We start from the raw sequence: 23,922 nt of genomic DNA on the forward strand, positions 1-23,922 counted from the left end.
CATTAATTATAGACAAATAGCAGTGACTCAATAAACAACTCTAATTATCATGGAATTTTTCCCAAAATTTTTAAAAAACACTTTTAGACTAATTACAGAAGTCAATTTAAATTTTTTAAAAGGGCACCCATAGATAATATGATATTTTTTAAAAGAATATGTACCTACATGGGATTATACGCAGAGAAAAATGGCAGAAAGGGTCTTCATCAACGTTAAGTGTCATCTCAGGAGGATTACTGCAAGTGATTTTTTTCATACTTTTCTCTAGATTCTGATTTTTTTTTAAAATGAGCATGTATTTCTTTTTAATCAGAAAGAAATATATAGCAATTCTGGTAAAGAGAAGCCAATGTAATATATAAATTTTTTTTTTCTGTTGAGAAAGCTATGATATAGGATTAAACAAAATGCTCCATGTATAATAGTTATGATAATTAAAAATTATGGTATTGATGTTGGAATAGAGAGCCATTAGTGGAAAAGACAAAGTAACCAAGTAAATACATTTAGCATGTGTTAATATGGCATTTTAAATCACAGATAAATGACTAGATTGTTCAATAAATGGTACTGGGACAAAGGGAAAGCCATGTGGAAAAAACTAAGCTATAAGCTCTACATCATACTTTATGGTAAAATGAATTGTAGAAGGATCAAACATGTATTCTCGATATAAAAATCACAGAACTATAAGAGGAAAAGAAGAAGAAACTTTCCTCCTAATCCCAGGGAAGACAAGGAGCATGAGCTCACAAGGCTGAAACCATAAAGCAAACTATCATAACTGAACTGAAAGACCAACAACAAACTGGGGAAAATATCTGCAACAAATGAAAGACAAATGGTATTACCCTCATCTTAAGTCTACAATAAATAGCTCTTATAAATCAATCAGAAAAGATAAAACACCACAGTAGAAAACTGGGCAAAAGATTTGAAAGGCAATTTGCAAGAGATGATGATTTAGCTAACAATTATTCAAAGCCTACCATGTGCCAGTCAATGTGCTAAGTGCTATGTATTCTTTCTGCATGATCTCATTAAATCTTCCCGACAAATCTTTTCAGTATGTTCTATTAAATATGGCCATTTTCAGATGAGAGAACTGAGATTTAAAGAGGTTCAACAGCTCATTAGGTTCAGAGTCCAGGCTCTTGGTCAGTGTGCTCTATTGCTTTCTCTGTCATCAAAGAAACTAAAATAAAAGCAAGACACCATACTGGCAGAGATGATAAAGACTGGATACTTTTTTGAATTTTTTTTTTACAGTGAATACCAAATACGTTCATAATCAGAAAAAAAAAGCTACTTACTTTTTTGATAAAGAAATAAGAAACTAATGAATGAGAGAATATAATTCCTGGTCAGTTTTTAAAGAAGGAAAGTAGCATTCAAAAGAAGAGTGGGACTAAAGATTTTTGCTTAAAAAATGCTCAGATGAGATTCCTTATAAGAAATCAGCCCCTTTTGTACAGAAACATGAGAATAGAAAAGACAAAGAATAAGTAAGTATGACAATCTTCTGTGACCTTAAATTATGTTTTAAGAAAAGGGGCCATAGATATGATTTTTGAAAGCTGAGATCAAACACTGGCGTTCATAAAGAAATTCTACTGACTGTACCTTCAAATACATATCTAGATTCCAATCTCTTCTTACTACCTCCACTGTTCCTATCCTGCTCTAAGACGTCTCACCTTGCTTACTGCCAAAGCCTTTTAACTGGTCTCCTGGCTTCTACCTAAGGCCTATTCTCTACACAGCAACCAAAGATATCCTTTAGTCTTTTAAAGCTCCTCCTCACTTACCTGGCTGAACTTATTTGCTACTTGTCTCTCCTTTGGTCACTCCACTCCAGCTACACTGTTTTTTTTTGAAGATCCTTGAACATACTAAGTCTGCTCCTCCTTCAAAGCCACTGCACTGGCTTCTTCTCTGCCTAGAATGCTCTTCCCCCTGACATACGCATAGCTCACTCCCTACTCTTCAAATTTTTTGTCAAAATGTCATCTTCTCAATGATGCCTACCCTCTCCCTAAATCTCCCAAACATCCTTACCTGCTCTATTTTCTTCCATAGCACTTACTACCATCTAACGTACTACACAATTCACTTATCACGTTTATTGTCTTGTCTCCCCAACTCAGAATGTAAGCTCCAACAGGGCAGAGGTTTTTTGTCTGTTTTTTTCATTGATGTATTTATTCCCAGAGTCTAGAACAGATTTTGGAACACAGAAGATATTCAATAATATTTGAAAATGCGATTTAATCAAAGATTTTAATAGAAAATACATACACAGATAAACACAAGTGGAAACCAGTGAATTGGAATAAATATCATATGTTAACATATACTTAATTATATATTAATAAAAATATATAACTATATTATATATTATTCATATACAATATGTTATATATTGTGTAATATTAATATACAATTAAATATGTTAATATGATAATATATTAATTATATAAGATAATTAATATATTGGTTATCAAATGATTAATATAATCACATGTAATCACATAATTATATTAATATATAATTAATTATATATTAAGATTATATTGTCTATGTAAGTAATACTAATATAATAACAGTAATAAGTTTAAATACAAAAGTTTGGATACTGTCTTGTGCAAAAGGTGATAAGACAGTGGGAAAAAATATAAGAAGCTCACATAACTAGGTTTTTTTTAAATGTAAGATTTAACTAGATTAACGAGCAATAAATATAATCAGAAATGTCATTAAAGAGAATCTATACAAGCGTTAAAGTTCAACCTCACTAATAACCAATTAAATTAAAATTATTTAAAAAATCAAATATATAAGTTAAAAATAAGTGAACATATTGATATTGAACATTGGCCTGGAGACAGCAAAATGTGTACTTTCATATGCTGCTGAGAGAAATGTAATAACAGAAGATCTTTTTGAAATAATTCTGTAATATCTTTTGACCTAGATATAGTTCATTTCTGGAGAAATATCTCAAATCAATCATCTTAACGGTAGGAAAAAATTTATAAACAAAGATATTCATTATAATCTTACTCGGCAAGAATAAAGAAAGAAATTCACTGGCCAATTAAAGGGTAATGGTTAAGTACAACTACGGTACATCCACTTGATGGAATCTATGACAGAGCTGGTAAAGTAATACATACGAACACTAAGCAGTAATGCGGGAATACTTATTATAAAGTTAACGCAAATAAATGCAGGGGAGAATTTAATACATCAGTATGATTAAAATCATGTTTTAAAACTCAAACCCAAAATATATATGTATGTATACACATACACACACTTTATACATAGAACCAAGACTGCAAAAGGCTCCGATAGGTTTATTATTTTTGCACTAATGGTCTATAGGTGATTAATTTTATCGTTTGCATTTTCTATCAGAAGAAATATCTCAGGACCAGCAATGTCAGTATCACCTGGAAGTTTTTAGAAATGCAAATTCTCTGACCCACCTCAAACTCTGAGTGTGGCGTCTAGTAATCTGTGGTTTAACAAGCTCTCCAAGTGATTCTGAGGCACACTGAAGTTTGAGAACCAATGTATTATTGCAAAACAAAAGATATAGATGATGAAATGCTAAAAATAATATCTAATACAATCCTATACAATGGCTAAGAACATCTTTACAAAAATATTAACTTACCATTCATCTGTAAAGTTCAGTTTTATTGTGCTTGTAGTTGTTCCTTCTGTGCTGTAGTGCAAACTTAAAACTGGTTCACCTGTCCCTGGTTTGGGGCTCAGCTTTTCATTATTGTTATCTGAAAATTGTGTTTAAAACATTTGAAAAAAGTCTCTGAAACCAATAAAAAGATGACATTTCCTAAAATTGATAAAATTTAAATTAGACTGTCCTTGTCATAATTCTTTCTCACATCTATTGTGGTTCTCACTTAAAGTTTAAAAGCAAGTGTTATAGAAACACTGTATTTCAAAGTGGCATTGCATCAAATTTTAACTTTGTGTACATGACTCCCTTTGATTCAGACGGAAATCACACACACATGAGAACCATATTTGTTGTTAGGGAATCAAAGAATATTAACATGCAATGACATACTTTATAAGCTGGTACTTTTATTTAATGGAATGCTCAAGATTTTATTCTTCAGTTGCTAGAGCATCAAGAATAACTACCACTGGCTCCTTTAGAAACACTGAGAAGATGCAAGGACTCCAAAAGAAGTTGTCAGGAAGAACTTTGCTGCAATTAAATGCTAGTAAATTCTTTCTCTTCTTTCAAATTCATAGACAGATAATCTAGGGAGGGATTATAGCCTGTACTCTGTTGGCAAGGTTGGGGAGAAGAAAATTTACTGTGCTCTGTTAGTTTCTAAAATTCATATATTTTGGTATATTTCATCTTCTCCTCCTGACTAATCCTGTAAGGAATTTGTTTTCTAAATTATGGAAATGGCAGTTTCACAAGTCTATCGGTGATGTTCACAATATATATCTATCTCAACATATAAAATCTTTGTAAAATGGCAAACACAATCAAGAACCTCTATAGAAATTGATACAGACCACTTTAAAGTCACCTCTCCCCCTCCTCCCAAAAAAGAGTACCTACATTTCAAAGACAAAATTAAATTTTTTTCTTTTTATGATGAATAACAGCTTGGGGGAACATAAAAATGTATGGGGAATAAAAATTGCTATATAATCAAACATGCAGTATTTCTGCCAGTTGCTTGCAGAAAGAAAACTCTTCTGTGACATAATTGCATTCCTCATACAAGTTCAAGGACTTGATATAATACTAAAAACAAGTTTTCCGTCTTGAAAACAGTAACAACAAAAGCAATAAAAACTTAATAAAATCAAAATTACTCAGGCTTTTTGGTTATTTGGTCCACTTTATATTGCAATGAAGGACATATCTTTTTGCATTCCTCTGTAGCACTTATTAAAAGAGAATCTGACAGAATCTCTGTTCTAGCTTTTATCCTGTGAGATGACAATTAACAAGATTTAAAATACAGATCTGTAGTAGAAAGGAAAAAAGATTCTCTTCAAAAGATGAGACGCCAAGCCCATGAAACTAAGGAGTATCAATTCTTACGTCTTCACTTCTAATTCATAAGAAATCCTCTCCTATAACATTAAAGTGTGAATCAATTATAAAACTGCCCTACCAAATGGTAAAATCACTTTGTTTTTGTACTACTTTGTTACGACTATGTCCTTGATAAAAACAGCGGCTGGAAAAAAAATTAACAACTCATTACAACTTTCAAAGATTCAGTTTACACTCAATGTGTTAGAGGAGGTATTTTACCAAATGGCATTCTGATAAAATCACTGAATTAACAGATCTTTAGCCTACATAAAATTATCAAGAACAAGGCTTCTAAAACATCTGTCCTCCCCTTGACAATCTTTGAAAAATCTGCTGTTAGCCATTTATCCACGTATGATTTTCCCTTTAGTGATGTTGGTGAAATGTTTGCCCCACTGCTGCCAAAACCACAGTCATCTGCTGGCATCTGGAATTGGTGCAGACAGACAGCTGAGAGACTGAATGATCAAGGAAACTAGGCAGAACTGGGGCCCCTTCTTTCATTATCTCTCACAACATTTTATAAAGTGCTTTGCTATTTATTTTTCTTTTAAAGTAAAGAAGGAATAGAAAACAAAAGCAGGTGTTAAGAACTGTAGGAATTTCTTAGCTCTACCTTGCTTGAAGAACCCATTTATATGCTATATCAAAACTTCTGTTTTGAGTAAAATTAGAGACAGCTACAGATACTTGCAAACCATGACTTCAGGAAAAGAGTAAACAAAAGAGGTGAGAATGGTGTAGAAAATAGCTACCAAGCTCCAAAAGCAAGAAGCTTCCTGAGATGCTCAATGTTAATGAAAGCCTTCTTCCTGTGTTATCTATTACCAAGTTATTATTTAATCTCTCTGAATATAATCTACATATTGCAAATCGCGTGAAACACAGTTGTATTCATTTAATTTATAAAATGCCTATAGCTGAGAGAATCGGTTCGGTCGTTAATGAAGTCACCAGCCTGGACTAAAACAGCCCATCACTCTATTTCTGCCAGCTACAAAAACTTCAGACCCCCGAGTCTGGTTATCTCCTTGTAGACCAGACCGCACACAGTGTCTCTGGCAGAAGACACTGAACAGCGCGAACCTAGTTTCTTCAACTGAACTAGTAATGGGAGTATATAGCCAAGGCTTAAAATTCACTTCTTACCCCTGTTCCAGTCTACCCTTCCTCGTTCAATACTCCCTCTCGTCAATCATATAAAACCTATCAAGTCAAATTTTCTCAGAAAATGTAGATCCCTAGCTTACCAGATTGACAATTTATTTCTGACAAAATGCATATTTTAAGATAAAAAGGTCTACCAAAAATCTACTTCAAAGAACTAAAAAACTAAATTTCTTTTATTATTACTTCATGTGAAAAAAACATATTTGTAACCATTTTAATTTCCCCTAACTTGCTCGATGTGTTCAAAGTTAGCTCAGCAAGCATATTCTAAAAAACTGCATTATTCAAAGTCTTACTTATATAATGCACAAAAATATATCACAGAAATATTTTGCTTAACAAGGAGAGATTTTAATTTAAGAGCTTTAGGGTTTAGAACTTCACCAAACCTAGTGGCTTTATACAGAAAGCACCATCAAAGTAACTAAAATTCAATAAGCAATTCTGTGTCTGAGGATATACATGTGTCCTTTGTTAAACCTTTGTAGCACATATTAGTATCTCCATTTTACAGATGATGAAGCTGATAATGAGTTAGATTTTTTTTCCCTAGTTACCTAAGTTTCTTTCTATATGAAGTTCCTACTTACTATACTGTCTTGGAAATAACTTGAATACACAGCAGTAAATAAGACTGCCTAAATAAATATTTTAATTAAGAAATAGCAACTGTTGGTGTTGTTATTACTCAGAAATGATGTGTAATTCGTATCAACAACTTTCATACAACTGACAAAAGTTCTGGTAGCCCAAATTGTCAGTTTGGCATCAGAGTATTGGAAATCCAGGCTGGATCTTTTTCCTGGGCACTTAAGAGGTTGAACTGTTTCTTCTTTCTCAAAAACACTACAGAAGAATAAAATTATCTGCAGTGCATTCAGCACAAGGGCAGTGTAGTGGGGAAAAAAGAAATCACTTTTAACTTGTTCAACACTGCTAAGTTTTTAGATGGCCCTTCACAGTCACAGTCATAATGATAATTATTAAAAACAAATGATGATGTTAGTAGCTAAAAGTGGTCTCTATCCAAGCAAACTACCACCTATTTAAAACACGTTTCATAAGCATAGTAACAGCCTCATAAAAATCAAGACAATATACTGTAAAAGACTTCATTTTTCAGAGGTAGAAGTGAATAGTCAATAACATGAGATTCTGGAAACCAAATTTTAAAAATCCTTCCCAGAAAAAGCCCTTTCAGATTAGTGCACTGGGTCAGAAAAAAAAATAAATCTCAGACTGGGCTGGAATATAATTTGAAAGCAACTTCTCTGAGCTTTATATAACTATGTATCTTCTAAGTCTTTCACAGTCAGAACCATAAACAAACTTTTTTTTTTGGTAATGCATGTGTTTTCAAGCCATTTAATCTGTTCATTTCAACTATGAAATTATAATCATTTGTGATTCTAAAAAAAATGACCAAAGTAGACAAAAATGCTATCTTGGTAACTAGGTTTGTATATCATGTAACTAGAGATATGGATGTTTGGACTTTCAGCTAGGATATCCTTGGATACCAATCCTATGTATAAATTTCAACAAAGTAATCAAAACGAAGATAATTAAGTAGAATATGGCCACAGCAGTTTGTTTAGAACTACTATGCCCAACATTTTCTCTGCTGCTGGGTCACTATTACAACTCTATAATCATTCATGAATCACCTCCAGTAGCTCAGATAACCTCCGGATCATACAGAAGTAACACAGTTTTTACCCAAGGGATTTTCTGTTATATAACGAACTTGTCAACATTTTTCATTCCATTGTGCCAAATGTTTAAAGTAAAAATCAAATCTAAAAGGAAACAAAATATATGATAAAATCCTCTGAAAAAATGTTGACACATCAATGATAAAGCTCAACTGTCTGCCCAAGGTTTGCACCGTAACTTACTTGGCATACGTAGAAGAAAAGGCAAATTTCTTAAGTATAGTTTCTAGACCAATGTAAAATTTCCATTTTTATAGGTCAGGAATCTGTCATTTTTCTATAAACCTCAGACTATCAGATACCCAGTTCTCCCAATTATTTGTATAAGGAGGTATATTCTGATTTGAAGTGTAGAAACTGTTTCTAGGAGTAGATTCTCAACAAAGAACACCCACCCATCACGTAGGTGGCTGTGACATAAGGCGTTTTATCCTAAAATCTAGTGTTCTAACTAGCGCAATCTCACTTTATATAAAAGTTAACTACTTATGAAAGCCATAACCAAACAAAGTGCAGCTTTAGTACTGATATTTACTAAGAAATCTCTCCTATATAATCTTTTGGAAATAATATTCTAGTCAAGTTTCCTTCTTGACAATCAAAACTCAACCTCTGTATCAATAGCAAAAACTTTAACCAAAGATCTTTTTTTCTTGACATAACATAGAAATGTGAATGGAACTTAAACATGGGATCAGGATACACAAAGATTCAGGCTGTGCCTGATTCCATGTTCCCTCTGATATTTTCAATTTATAGGTTGAAATGCAGCAGTTACTTACTCGGCTTGCTTTTCTCACTTTAGAACTGTTAGTCTTACAACCCTCTGTTCATAAAAGTCTTCTATTCCTATTTCACTTTCATTTTGAGGGAGAACAAACAGGAAGAAAATAACTAAAAGACACTAAGTAAAGACGCCTACCCTATGTGGCACATAAACCCTGCCAAAATTCTCATCCAGTATTTCTTTTTCCTTGACTGTTTCCTCAGTTACAGTCTCCTTCAAAAAAAAAAAAAATTCAAACCTGTCTGTCATATACTGATTAAACAGATTAATTAACATGACAAAATGTGACTTCTAGATGAAAATGGAAGAAATGAGGTCGACAGCTTAGGCGCACACGCTCTTTGACCGCCTTCCCTTTCAGTTACTATCCTCCTTGCTTGCTCTGAAATGCTTTCCTTCCTTCTCATTTCCATTTCTTCTTCTACTTAACCTGCTTCCTGTCTTTATCAATCCAGGGAAATTGCTCACACTAATGACTGATTAATTTAGTGGAGATTTTTTTTTCTTAGAGCCCATTTACTTGCCCTCTCAGTAACTCAGTTAACTCAGTTAACTCTCTTGTATCTGAAAATTTCTCTTCTCTTTATCTCTGACACCACACTGTCCTACCTTTGCCCTCTGCCTCTTTATGTAGTTGTTACTTCTTTGTCTCCCTTATCAGCACTCCTCTAGAAAAATCTTTAATTCTGGAATTTTTTCTGACTTTTTTTTTTTTTTGACATTTTAGATGTCTCACTTTTAACTTTGTCCTAGTTGATTTCATCTACTTTCCTGGTGTCAATGATCATCTGTACACACAGAACTCTCCAATTAACCTCTCTAGCTCTGGCATCTCTGCTAAGCAGCATAACCATACAATCAACGGCCCAGTAGACTTTCCCACTTGGATGTCTTACACAGATAACTCATACTCAACATATTCAAAACTAAGGTTGTGCTCTCCACCTCTTTCTACACATCCTCTCCCCTATCTTACTCCTCTTCCAGGGTTACCTATTTCAGGAAGTATACACTCAATTGTACTCAATCAAAACTAGGGAGTTACCCTTGTAGCACTAGAAATGTCACCTGCTAATCTCTATCATTACCTCCCCTAAATCACCACGAATAAATGTATAAAGTCTAAGTCAAAAGATTGCATTTACTATACACAAGCAAGTTTAAGACACACTCTGGCCCTGCTCCTTCCAGCCAGACTGCCATTGCTAAATCATCCTCATACAGAAACTGTGGAGTTGTTACTGCAATTTATACTCTGGGCTCCTCTTCAATCCCTTGCCTCATTCTATATATCATCAAATTCTGTTTACACCCTGAATATTTCTTGAATCTCTTCACATATTTACCTTACTTCTGTCATCAGTTTAAAAATCCTTATTTCCAGGACAACCTCCTAAATGACTTAAGTCTCTAGTCAATTCTCCATACTCTATTCAGAACGAGCCAGATCAGGCCATATTCCCTATTTTAAATCCTTCATTAGCTTCCTATTGTTCTTAAAATAAAATCTAGAACCTTAAAATGCCCAACAGGTCCTTCTCAGTCTGGACTCTACCAATCTTTTGAAGTTATAGCACACTCCAGCCACACTGGGATTCTTCTAGTCATTCTAATGTGATTATCTCAGAGCCTCTGCACACGCTGGTCATGCTCCCCTTTACTCCCTTCTCCTTGACCTAACTTACTCATACTCACTTTCAGATGACAGCTAAAATGTCTCATCCTCAGGAACGCCTTATTTATAAGGCCCCCTAGCAGAAGAGATACACACTCACTCTCATATGTTCCCCACTGAACCTTACTTCCTCTTTTATAACACTCATAAGACTGATATTCATTTTTTAAATCAACTGTTAGATGAGGCAAAGCATAGTGATTATGATCACAAGACACTGGAGCCAGGCTGCTTGGATTTGAATCATATTTCTAACACAGATATACAGTGTGTGGCCTTAGACAAGTTTCTTAAACTCTCTTCGCCTCCGTTTCCTCATCTGAAAATGAGGATAATAATGGTACCTGCTGTGTAAGGTTGTGATGCGGATTAAGTAAATCAACATATAAAAACTGCTCAGAGTAATGTCTAGTACAAAGAAAGTGCAATTTAAGTGTGTTGTTGTAATGGTTAATCTATTATTATTATTATTATTATTATTATTATTATTATTATTATTATTATTATTATTATCACTGTTAATCAAATCTATGTTCCACAAACAGGGAACACTAACTTCATTCATTCATGCATCCTGGTGCCGGGCCCAGTATTTGCCACAACGTAAACAAGCATTTAAATATTAGTTGAATTAATGAAACAGACATACAAATATGGCTCCACCCTCCTTCTTTCACTTGTTTTTACGTATTTCTTGGAGTCTTGGTTTCTTCATCAATAAAATGAGGATCATAATAGTATTCACCTCATTAAATTACAACAAATGAAATGTAACACATGTAAAATTCATTCAGCTATTCACATATAAAAAAATCAATAAATGTCAGCTATTTTATCATAGACAATTTTGAGTCAGAAAGCAATTTAACTGGAAATATAGATACTGATCTGGTTAACAGGAGAGGAGAGCCAAGCGAGCTTATGCAATAAAAATTAAGTAGTGTTTAACTCCCAAAAGTTCAAATGCATCACTAATTGCAAGAATCTACACTAAGTAGTTGGGCAAAGGGGGACTAACTAATTCATCCTAAGTATACTAGTGATTACTAGTTCTAAGGAATATGAAAAATCCAGAATGAAGTCTAATTTCACTAATTTTTTCCCTAGAATTTAAAGCATAGTATTTACAGATGTATTTCCATGTGATGAATACCAAACTTATACTTCCCATTAATACAGTAGGCTTCAACCATCAGATATTTATTTAATAAAAACTAGAGTTGCCAAAATACATATAATGGCAATTTAAAACATTGCTTGATACAATATTGTCAAGATGATATTACTAAAATAAAATTTCAACTTGGTGATGATGTAATTTTAAGGGAATAATACTTAATGCATGATAGGCTCAATTTTTCCATTCCCAATCTACCCTAATAGAATTATTAAAATCTGTTTCACTGGTTTCTGATCATCTACAAGTCTCTTTCTGTACCAACATTTCATTAACATTAAAAGAGGTTTGGCTTATATAAAATAATATAGTAGATAATTAGCATTTATGTTTCTAAAATCTACAAATTACCATTTTTATTTCCTTAAATCTAGAATGGAAAATGAGTGCCTCACAGATGCCCAGCTGCCCACAGGTGTTAAGTTTCAAACTTAACAGCATTATCAACTTTCAGTCAATGACTATCAATGTAAGGAATATAAAGCAACTTGCTTTAGTCATGACCAAAATTTAAAACTCGGGCAAAATTATTTTCTTCCACCCTCCCCAAAATTTAATCTTAAGATCATAAGTTTCTTTTGTTGTTGTTACTGTTTTAACAAAATAAGGAGAAATTCCCAGTCTAAATACTGGTTTTAGTAATAGGAAGAGAAATACATGTCAGAAAAGGATTTTTTCCCTTACAGTACAGTAGTTATAATACTGAGATATAAATAAAAGGAAAACCACAATTCATTAAAATATATTGTCCAGATGAAACATGACAGGTATCACTGTGGCTATTCAAATAATTTCTAATTAGCACAGAAGGGTTTGACAACTCTGTGCATACAGAGCCCTAAATCTGAAGAACAGTGGGAAGTACTTCATAACAAGATAAAAACAATGTGCATGCTGTACACTTGTTTCCCTATTATTTTATTTCTTAAAAAAATTTTTTTGATAAAAGAAAATAAAAACTATCGAGGCAACCAGGCAGCTGCATTTATGATCTGGAGGTTTAGACTAAATTTATTTGTTTATCAAATGTTGTGCTTTTGTTAAAAATTCAAGATAAATAAGCAAAAACACTGATTACAAGCAACCAGTTCAATAATGTATATATAATTACTGAAAAAAATGTTTTCAGTGAAACAAGTTAACTATAACTTAAAAATTTTTATCCTGTTAATCCCCCCCAATAAAGCTAGAAACCTGTAACTACTATGGGAAATTATATTAAGCAACATGTAAAAGGGCCTGGACACCTGGAAGATGAATACTGCCAGGAAAGTAGAAAGCTGAATTAACAATTTAAAAATACATGAGTGTCTCTTTAAAAGTATGAAAAAGAAATTTAAAATATGCTTAAAATAATCATTAACAATCTATTCAGAAAAAAAGCTTATTAAATGTCCTATTTTTTCCATTCTACAGGGTAAAACGGAAAACAAAGGTTAAAACTTGAAATAATAGCATATCTGGGGGAATCAACTATCCCCTATACCTTTAATCTCTTCTACAGAGTCTTATCCTATAAACATACTCACAGTTTTAAAATTACAACCCCCTCCCAGGCATTAGCATTCCTTTATATTTTCATCCTTGACTGAGCCTATTGAAAGAGTCATACCAATGTCTCCACTTCTTTTTTTTTTTTAATCTTCCTCCTCAAACCACCACTGTCTGGCTTCTGCCTCCACATATCACGGAACTGCAGTGCCAAAGCCATCATTAACCCACATACTACCAAATTCAAAAACATTTCTCTGTTCTTCCCATATCTGGCATCATTGCTCCACAATGCACTACTAACCAGTTCCTCCCTGAATTTTTCTTTTCCTCTGGCTTTGGATGTGGCATTCTTCCTGCCCTGTCTATTTCTCTGATCATTCCTTTTCTGTCTCCTTAGCCAGATCCTTTTCTCTGCTTGCTCCTTGTGGTGTACACTTTGCTCTTTTCACTTTATCCCTTTTCCCTAGACAGTCTCATCGAATCTCATAGTTTCAACTGTTACCTGTAAATTGATGATTCCTAATTTTTAATCTCCACCTCAGACTTCTCTGGTGACTTTCAGAATCATATATCCACCCAAATGTCTATGAGATTTCTCCGTCTGGGTATCTAAAGGTACTTCAAACTCAACATATCAAGAAAATCTCATGTATCTGTTCCCCACTAGAATCAGCTGTTTCTCCTGAAATCCCTATCTTGGGATTATCTATATGACTATCTATATAACCCTATCTCTTGATATCACCTGGATGTCAGTTTCTCATTTAAACTAATCAGTCTCAAAGTTCTATCAATTCTATCTCTTAGAAAATCTGTCCATTCTTCTCATTTCCCACTGCTGTCACCTTGGACTGGATCCCTCATCATCTCTCACCCGGCCTACTACAATAGCTTCTCACATGGCCTTGCTGTTTTCAATTTTACTTACTTCCAATCAACCACCTACAGTGCTGCCAAAATGATCTCAGACATAAATCTGGTCATGTTTCTCCTAAGATGGAATAAATTCTATAGCATCCCACTGCTTAAAGAATCAATTCACTCACTCATTCAACAAATATTTACTGTTTAATGAAAACACATACGGTGTTAGGCACTGAAAATATTATAGCGAATGAAAAAAAATTTAGAGAATATGGAGAAAGTCAGGCAAAAAACAAACAATCCCTTAAACAAATGTCTGATTACAATTTTGACAAGTGCAGCAAAGGAAAATAGCAGGTCAAAATGAGGAAAAGAGGGGAGAACTACTTCAGGTTAGAATGTCATATTACTTTTGGGAAAGCAATAATATCTAAGTGAGATTTGATGAGTAGAAGCTGCTGAAAAGCATTTTTGGTGGCGAGAATAGCATATATAAGAGATTTGAGAGGGAAAGGAGCTCTGAAAGAATTATTAGAGTAACTGAAAGAAGGCCTAACTGGCAAGAGCTTAGTGAGTGAGGGAAGGGGCCAGGTCATATGGACTCTGCAAGCCAAGGTATGGATTTAGATTTATTTCAAAAGGCAAAGGGAAACACAGTTTTAAAGTTTTAGGCAGATGAATGACATGATTAGATTTACATTTTAAAAAGTTCACTCTGTATGTTGGTAGAGAACAGACTATATAGCCTGAGTGGATATGAGGAGACCAGTTAAGAGGTTATTGCATAGTTAGTCCACGTGAGCAGGATGGTGGTGGAAAGTTTCTGTTAACTTTTATAGTAGAAGTTATCTTTAGGTAATATAAGCCTGGAATGTATAAGTTTCCAGTACTTTAAAAAAACCCACTGAACAAAAAGACATGTAAAAGTTCAGGATTTAATTCATCTGGATATACTATCACTAGAACATTTCTGCTCAGAGAACTTACTACAAAATTATGCTGATGATGGCTGATCATCACCCAGCTTCTGCTACACCCACTCAATAGCTGACCTTTTATATAACGTCTCTACTTAAATGACTAAAAGGCACAGCATACTTTACATGGCCGAAAAAATAAAGAACCTCTTAATTTCTGCGTCTGAACTTAGTCTACCTTAGTACATGACATCATCATTTACCCAGGCATTGATGCCAAAAATCTCGGAGTTACCCTTTATTTGTCCCTTTCTATCATATCCTATACCCTACGTAAATTAAGTACCAACTTAAATTAAATATAATAATCAATACAATTCTATGGAAATTATCCTGTAAGGTTAAATAAAATATGAATCTGGCTACAACCTCTCTGGTAGTATTTACATTCATATAATCTTACCAAAAAAAGATGATTTGATTAGAGAGTAGTTTTAAACAGTAGCACAATATATTATAATATAATGCTACAGTTGTGTTTTGCACCTTAAAGTAATTATTCTTCACTGTTAATACTGCTACAATAAATGTATAAAGATAAAACATGCTTAATTCTTAGTTCTCAAATTCATTTACCAATTCATTCATTCATTCTCAAGAACAGAAAAACCTATAGCAATACTTATCATCTCAGGCCTATAAAGAATAATTTAAGATCAGAAGTACAGAAGGAGTTTTCTAATTTGCTTCACAATTAGTTTCTGAATAATTCTCCAAGATGAATAGTTAAAATTTGATCTATTTCACACTAAATAGGTACTTCAGCAATATTTCATTTCCCCAATACTGTTGACAAATGAATCATCCTGCATATGTAAACTTTCAGCCAACTAAAGCTTATGGCTCTAGCGCTAAGTTATTCTTTCTTAACTTTTTGGAAAATATTTGTCAAATCTGTCTCATCAGCCTCTGCTCACGGCTTCAAGGTCAGCTCTGTACCTCTCCTACTTCAGTAAGTGCAAGTGGGAGTGGAAGTATTTTCCCTTCTGATTGGGAGCTTTAGAGATCATCTCTGCATTTGTGACTGTATTCCTTCAAGTTAAAGCTATCACGACTTTAGCCACCAGATAAGTGAGACATAAAACCAAGTATTATTACTATAGCAATGTAGCAATATAGAACATTTCTATGTTTAAATAACCTCTTCTAAATTAGCCACTAGGTAATATGCTAATCTCACATCCACAGTTCTACATCATAATTTTGTGATAGCTAGAATAAAAAAAATGGACTACTTTATATCCATTATAATATTGTTACAGGAAGATATTTCAAAGTTGGCATAAAGGACCAAAGGTAGAAATTAGCTTACACAGGAAATAATCTGCATAGGCCAAGGAGGCCCTTTGTACACAATACCACCTAAGGTAATTTAGCCCACAAAATACTGACTATCAGATCATAACCAAAATGAAATGCTATGAAAAAGTGAGAGAGAGCTTGGCTTATGCATTGCAATAAAACTATGGATGGATGGGCATAGCGCATCTCCTGTTGCACGCACCCTGTTGCTCGTCAAGTGACATGGATCCGAGCTGTTTGTTAACCACAGAAGAAGGAGAATCTGAAACAAAAATGAGATTTCAACTTAAAAGTAAGCAGCAGAAAACTGCACAGCAATGTCATGATCATCTCTAAGCGTAAGAAACAAATGTATAAGGGTAGGGAATATAAGTAAGTACTGTGGTGTGTTTCCCAAGCAGTGAGTAAGCAGGGCCGTGTGCTTAAAATGTTATTCCAGCAAGCATTTAGCCACTTTGAGAATGAGCTAACAAAAATATTCTTCTACTTTCATGCAAATACCTTTTATCAAATTCATTTAACACAGGCACAAGGTGCAAGGTGGGTAAAATTAAAACGGGGTATGTCCTCCACTAAACAGAAGATGGCCTGGTCCTTCTCAAACCCCCTCTCCAGCTCCTTAAGATGGCTTTCATTTTGGATTGGAGGATTCAAAGCATGAAATGAGATGCTTGCTACACTTTTTGCTAGATGTTATCCTGAGCTGAAAAAGGAGCTCAAGTGAAGACGTTAGACAAAGAAAATGGTTTACAAGAGAAATATTCAATGATGTAATTACCATTACACAAACATAGATAACTTTGAAAATTCTATGGTATGTTGTGCATATTAAAACTGTACTGTGATGGTTTCTTTAGGTGCCTGGTGAGAAAAGGCAAAGAGAGGCAAGGAGAAGGCATATGGTCTGAGCTTCATGCTTTCTACCTTGGCTCCAAATAGAGCATTTTATTTTTATTCTTTTGATATACTGAGTTTCTGTGCAAGAACTTGCTTGATGGATAGGTTCTATGGTATAAAAGAACGCAGCATGATAAAATGGATTCTAACCCTGGTTTTGACAATAATTAGCTATGTGACATGGGACAAGGCACAACATTTTTAGGCCTAAAACTTCTCCTTCCTTCCTCGTCATCCTAGGGAGCTGGTAACTAAGAAAGGCACTGGGGAACAGGAGGAGGCGGCTACTCTTCCTGGCTTGGGTTCCAGCGTCTCAGTGGAGCTACCGGAAAGGCGAAAATGTGGATGGCAAGCATAGCTCTCCACTAAATGTAAGAATAATTCTTAGTTTCTAATAATATCTTATGCTCTAGTTCTTAGCAAATGTTGTTAATACAACAAAAACTCTGCACTTTTGTCTTGTCACCAGTTTCTATTCCTAATGGCACACTATTCCTCCAAAGGTAAATATGTTGAGTTAAGAACGTTTTTAACTCAACACCTACGAGTTTTCTAACATAGCCTTGATTCTTAGCAATTTTATACCACTTGATTGCTTCCACTTGTATATTTAAAAGTCTGAATCCTGCTACTGGGACTACTTGTATCCATTTTAAGTTGTCTACCTTCTGAGATAATCAGTTTGCTCACAGATTTTTGTAGTACTAGATTTCGATAAAGCAGGATTATTACTTAAATAATAGCTTTTACTTATTCTTACTTATTGCCTCTTAATCAGAACATTCAGTTCAACAAGTCTGTACTACACAAAAAAGAAAGTATACAATAGTCCCACCTATGTTCTCTCTGAAGAACAGATAAGTTGGTTTTTAAAGAAAAACAAAATTATATTCTTTAAAGTTAAAAAAAAACAACAAAAATGTGAGTCAGAGTGAAATAAATATTGGAAAATCCTCCTAGAAAGTCTCTTATGAAGTATTTTTATCCCTTTGGATTTGTTATACATTTCATTGTGCACCCTCATTTTATAATTAAGACCCCTCAGAAAACTATCAGTTCTCCAAGCAATCATTCAAATACTTAATTTTTTCATAAATATTATGGAACATACAAAGCTTATAAAATAAAGTGCATTTTACAGAAGTTTTAAAATAAAATTTAGGAAGTAGTTTAGTCTCTAAAAAAAAAATACACACACACTGATAAAGTATTTAGAATGCTATCATCTCCACAAAGTTATGTATTTTCAAACTCTTGGAATATTTAAAATGTAAGTGAAGTTTAGGGTAAGACACAAAGATAATATTAAACTAAAAGGGCTTCCTTTTTACAATCTGTCACAGATATTGCATATATGTGAGGAATTATTTGTCATTCTTCTCATGCTGAAGACAAGTTTTTAGAAGAAATCATTCTTGATCATTGCTTCTATTCTATTTTTAATCTTGGGTACCATGCAACTGTTTTTTGGAAGGATAATTCTCCTGTCACATAAACATTTGAAGTAAAATGTTTTTATATCATTAGATATTCATAAATACAATACCCACAACTTGTAACTTACAGGAATACTTGCAAATATTAGCACGGTAATTATCAGAATATCTAATAATAAAAAATCAAGTATTAATTCACTGCTGATTGCTTCAGTTGTCTGCATACTCTACTCCATCTCTCTGTGAAATATCTTCTAGAAAACACTATCACAAAGTCAAAATCTGATCATATAGCCCAATGACAATTTATTACAAAATCCAATATGGCCAGTCGGCTTTTTGGGAGTGTTTATTATTATTTTTAAAGTAGAAATAAACTTTAAACAAAAAGCTCATTCAGTACTCAGCTCAAGGTGTCTCATGGATAATTACTGTATATTTCAAAAACAATTTGTGTTACAGCTTTGAGAAAATTCTTTAGCCCCTGGACATCTTTCAAGTGCGGAGAAAAATAAGGAATTATAGTCCAATAGGTAAGAAACAAGGACTCTTTAACCAGGTTCCCTGAGTTCAAATCTGGCTTTTCCACTCAGTGAATACTATAACCATGGGCAAGTTATTTAATGTCTCTAAACCTCAGTTTCTCCACCTATAAAATGGGGATAATTATGCTATCTACCACATATTGTTCTTATGAAGATTTAATGAGATAATCCATGTAAACTACTTAGGCAGCACACAGGAAAGGGTCATTTAATGTTATTATTACTTCCTTGATTTTCAGAAACATGGTATTAAATGAAAAACAGTGTTAGGAAGCTGTTCTGAAAAAAACAGAGCATATTTCCATGTTTAAAGTTCTAAGAGACTCATCATCATTTTGCTCAGGGCTCTGTCATTCAAAGTAGTTAAGGAGTAATTGCAGAACTAGGCCAACATTGCATCTAATTTACTAACTGCTTATGTTATAAACACTAAAAACATGGGTCAAACACATCCATTTGAGAGGTGCCACACGTGACCTGTGGGGGAACTGTGATCTTGTACAGAGCTTGCTTGTGCGGGACCCAGTAAATGCTGATTTTTTCCAATATGGCTCAGTTTTGAAAAGCCCTTTTTCAAAATATATTCACCAATGTTTTATACCCTTTTGGGGTATAAAAATTACTTTTTTCTTTTCCAATCGGCAAAACCGTGCCATAAAGTGAAAAAACAGTTCCTACCTGACACCCTCTCTAGGCTGGCTCCATGCTCCAGTGGGGCTCTGTGGTGGTTGGGCCAGTACCAGCAGACTCCACAGGGTGTCGTCACTCTGAGCAGGAGCCAGCAACCCATGACTTCAGGGGACCTGAAATGGAAAAAAAGAGTTGGGTTTAAAATCAGCCATATGCTGAATGCCTCTGCCATAGCTGCTTATGGCATTCATCTGGTAAAGATACATACAGCTCATTCAAAACCCTAAATGCTCTCAACTTTACATGGCTGTATCTGAGGACATTTTGAGGTAGTTATGTTAAAGTTATTATAATTAAGATAGCACATTATTATGTGTTCTACTTTAATTAGGAGTACAAAAACTTAATACAGTATTCTGTACCCCATCTTTATGCCATTTCTATAAATTATGGCAGGCCACACTATCTAAATAAATCAATAATTGGGAAACTGAGGCATAAAGCAGCCAAATGACCTGCCCAAGGTCAGAGGGCCAGGGACAAGAACTCAGCCAGTCTAATACCCAGGCAATAATCTGATGAAGGCAAATTCACCTCTCTATGATTTAAAAAAAAAAATCATTGAAAGGCTATGAATGAGTTGTGATGTATTTCCTAAAAGCCTAGAAAAAAAATGCACTTTATTTTAAACTAAAGTGAAAATATTTTGAAGTACTATACATTGACTTTGAAAAATAAAAATTTTGGAAATTAGCTATAAAGAATTATCATTTACAGGTGTCAAAAAATCTTTTAGAGCAGTGATTTTTCAAAGTGTGCTTCAGAGCAGAGATGGCTTGGGGGTGGCAAGAAGGATAAGCAGGTAGGTTGTCATTTCTAATCTCTGTGTTAAATCACAACAGTGTCACTTTTACATTTTATACTAGAACTTCCCCATGACATTCTGATTTCATAGCTGAAAAAAAAAAGGGAGGAGGACCACTGTCTAAACATATCTTAACATCTATCTTATATAGCTTATTTTAAATAGCACTTTGAAACTGAAGGTGTCACCATTTGGTGCCTTGGAATGATGTTTTAGTTTTCAGTTGCCAAGAAATACTGGCATTAGGCCCCTTTCCATTAAAATGTTGATTATTTATACAAAATGGCTTGACAGTTTAATCCCATTTTCCTACAAAAATTAAGAATTGTAGATTCATCTTACACTTAGCCTTTTAAGAAAACTTCTCATGAGTCCTGTATTTTGAAAAGCGAATGAAATATCTGCCAGACGCTGCAATCATTCAGAAATTCTACACGTGTTAAAATTTCCTGGTTTCCAAATCTCATTAATATCTCCTTTGAGTATCCTGTGACTAAAAGGTTTAAATAGGTGAGAATACAGTAGAAATATCATTTATTGACAGTATCATCACTTACTGATAATACTGTAAACATATCATAAATGTTTCATGAGAATTGCACATTCTTCTATTGTCAAAAAGTTAAAATCTAAATGTTAATTTTAGTGTTGTCTGTACTGATGATTTTAGTAGTAACATCTAGCATGAGAGAATGGATCAATTAATGTCCAATATACACATACACTAAATTATACTTATACACCATGAAGTCTAAGAAAATATTTTCTAATTGTTATTCAAATAAAACCTATCTCCCTGTTGAATTTCATGAACTCAATTCCTATTCTGTATTTTTATAATTTGTGTGTTCTGAAATAAAGAATTTTGCATTAAGGCAACTCATCTCTCTTCATATCCAAAATTAACTAAATGAACAACACAGGTAGACTTTATTAGTTGTCCTTTGTAGTAAACTAACAACACATTATATAACTGTTCTTAAAGGTCTGAATTACCAAATAGTGTTCCCGACATGGGAGGACAGAATAGGATAAAAGGAACTCTGACAAATGAACCCAGGGCACATCACAGGTTCGCTTTACCAGGGCCTCATGCGAATGCTATGCTGAAAGCATATGACACGGGTGAAGAACTTCACCCTGTAGGTGAAGAGAGCAGCGTACACCGAGTGACAGCGCTAAGGGCCTCTAACACTGGCCCACGTGGGCAGCCGCAGGGGCTCAAGCATGTTGTTTAATAGCAATATAAGGATAACAGGTTTCTCAACTTCCAAATTGGCAAGATGTCTACTCAACTATGGCTTGTTAAAGATGACCACAAATGGACTGATTAGCAAACTAGATCCTATTTAATAAGAACGATGCTTGGAGTTGGGAAAACAGCATGTTACTTCAGAGACCATATAATCACCCTAAAGCTTCCTGATCCTAAAAAGAACTTGCTTCAATTCAAACTGATGAACTAGATATAAAGACTGAGTGTTACAATATTTTCCTCCAGTTCACAATGTACATTTCTCCACCGATAATGTAGGCAGTTTTGTTTTATACTCAATTCACTTTAATACTTGGCTTGCTATCTGCTAAATTTCAGCATTTTAGAAATATTTATACATGTAGGGACATTTTATCTTCCTTTTCATGTTGCATATTTTTACTCTTAAAACCTCTGAGCTAGAGTTTTATACATAGCACAAAATCATAGCAAAAATGTCTTATTATTAAAAGATTTTTGTACAGTTAAAAAAAAAGTCAGAGACACCTTTGCTTGACCAGTATTCCCTCTATTAATACAACATTAAAAAATCAGGTCCACAATCTGTTCCAAACGTCACACCTATGTTACAACTACTTAAATCTATTTTATTTCACCAGGATATTATATAACGTGCTTTTGTTACCACAGCACTTAGTGGAACAGATATTTATAAAGTGGAGGCTGTTCAGTTCTACCAATATCCCAATTAATTGCAAGTAACTTAATCAGAGTTCGCAAAGTGATTAATTTACATCTCATCACTTAGTGTGGCAAAACAAAGTATATCAAAATACTATAATCTCATTAGTATGAGAACCCAGAGACAACCTAGTTCCTAAATAAAGGTTTACAGCACCTAGTATACTATCTATAGTACAAGATATACATGACCTATTATCCATCTTGAAAGAATTAAGCTGACAGATTATTTTATGGTATATGTTTCACTAATTCTTTCAACAAATGTTTATTGAGCATCATGAGCTTTTTGGCCATAAAAAACTGGGCCATTAAAATACTTGAGGAAAAAGAGAGTGGCACAGATTATTACTGTCATATCAGAGTTTTACAGCATAAAAACAGGAACATAAGACTGAAAGTATTTTTGATCCCTACATATCAGAAAGTTGATTATGTGTAGGAGGAATAAGTTAAGAAAATATTGAAGTTTTTTAAATAATTACAGAAGGGAATGATTGAGTCAGCATGCTAGTATGGCCAAACAACATTGTAATTCTAAAATGTAGCAGTACTGGGTTTATATGGGACTAGAAATACTGGTTAACTTTCAAAGCAAAAAGAAAAAAAAAAAAAGAAGAAGCACTAGGAGTCAAGCAAAGATATTTCAGCATACAAGAAATTTCAATAGAAGTATCAATGCAGGCTCTAAATTCACTAGATCATTAGCTAGTAGCTCATTAGCTATAAAACATTTGCCCCTCTCTAAAATTTTACAAATAAAATAATGGACTATTTTATATTCATCTCTCTAGCAAGTACTGCTGCCAATCCGCTCCTCTAGCCATGTGATGCTAAATTTCACCATGTGCAAGACAGGGAGGGAAAAGCTGCAAGCGCATCAGCTCTCTTTGAAAGGGGAAAAGGGAAGCATCTTATTACACAGCAGCAGTGTTAAAAAAAAAACCAACTTGACCAGCTGCTTAAGGACACTTGACATTAACAACCTGAAGCATGAGGGTCCTGTGAAGCGCCCTCATGAGAAGACTGATCAGAAGTGGAAGGCTGCTGCTGGGATCGCGCAGCCAGCTCCTGCTGCCTCTGCTGCTCAGCCCTCTTAAGCCTCAGTTGTTGCAGGCGCTTACGGAGCAAAGCTATCTCAGGCCCCCTCAGAAATTCTGACACAGATAGGAAAAGAAAGGTGAAAAGACAGTAACAAAACAGGTAACAGTAAGAATCTGATTATACATTAAAGAGAGAAGGGTATAAATAAAACATAGGTCTCACAAAGGAATACCGAAAACAAATTACTCATAAAAAATTACTACTCGTTAAATTATGACAAACT

At 34.0% G+C, this 23,922-nt stretch overlaps 1 protein-coding gene across 5 annotated transcripts in view; it reads right to left on the minus strand.

Moving 5' to 3' along the window:
- DCAF6 (DDB1 and CUL4 associated factor 6) overlaps positions 1-23,922 on the minus strand; it is a 118,250-nt gene that overhangs the window by 29,493 nt on the left and 64,835 nt on the right. For 3 of the 5 annotated variants that reach the window (XM_031688728.2, XM_072946180.1, XM_072946179.1), the window contains exons 11-12: positions 16,468-16,527; positions 3,686-3,803 (exon numbers count right to left, since the gene is read on the minus strand). In XM_031688728.2, the coding sequence (XP_031544588.1) occupies positions 3,686-3,803; positions 16,468-16,527 (178 nt within the window). The remainder of the gene's footprint in view (positions 1-3,685; positions 3,804-16,467; positions 16,528-23,922) is intronic. The other 2 variants (XM_031688731.2, XM_031688730.2) reach the window with 1 other exon arrangement.

The sequence above is a fragment of the Vicugna pacos genome, chromosome 21 (assembly GCF_048564905.1).
Source record: "Vicugna pacos chromosome 21, VicPac4, whole genome shotgun sequence".
Taxonomy (NCBI): domain Eukaryota; kingdom Metazoa; phylum Chordata; class Mammalia; order Artiodactyla; family Camelidae; genus Vicugna; species Vicugna pacos.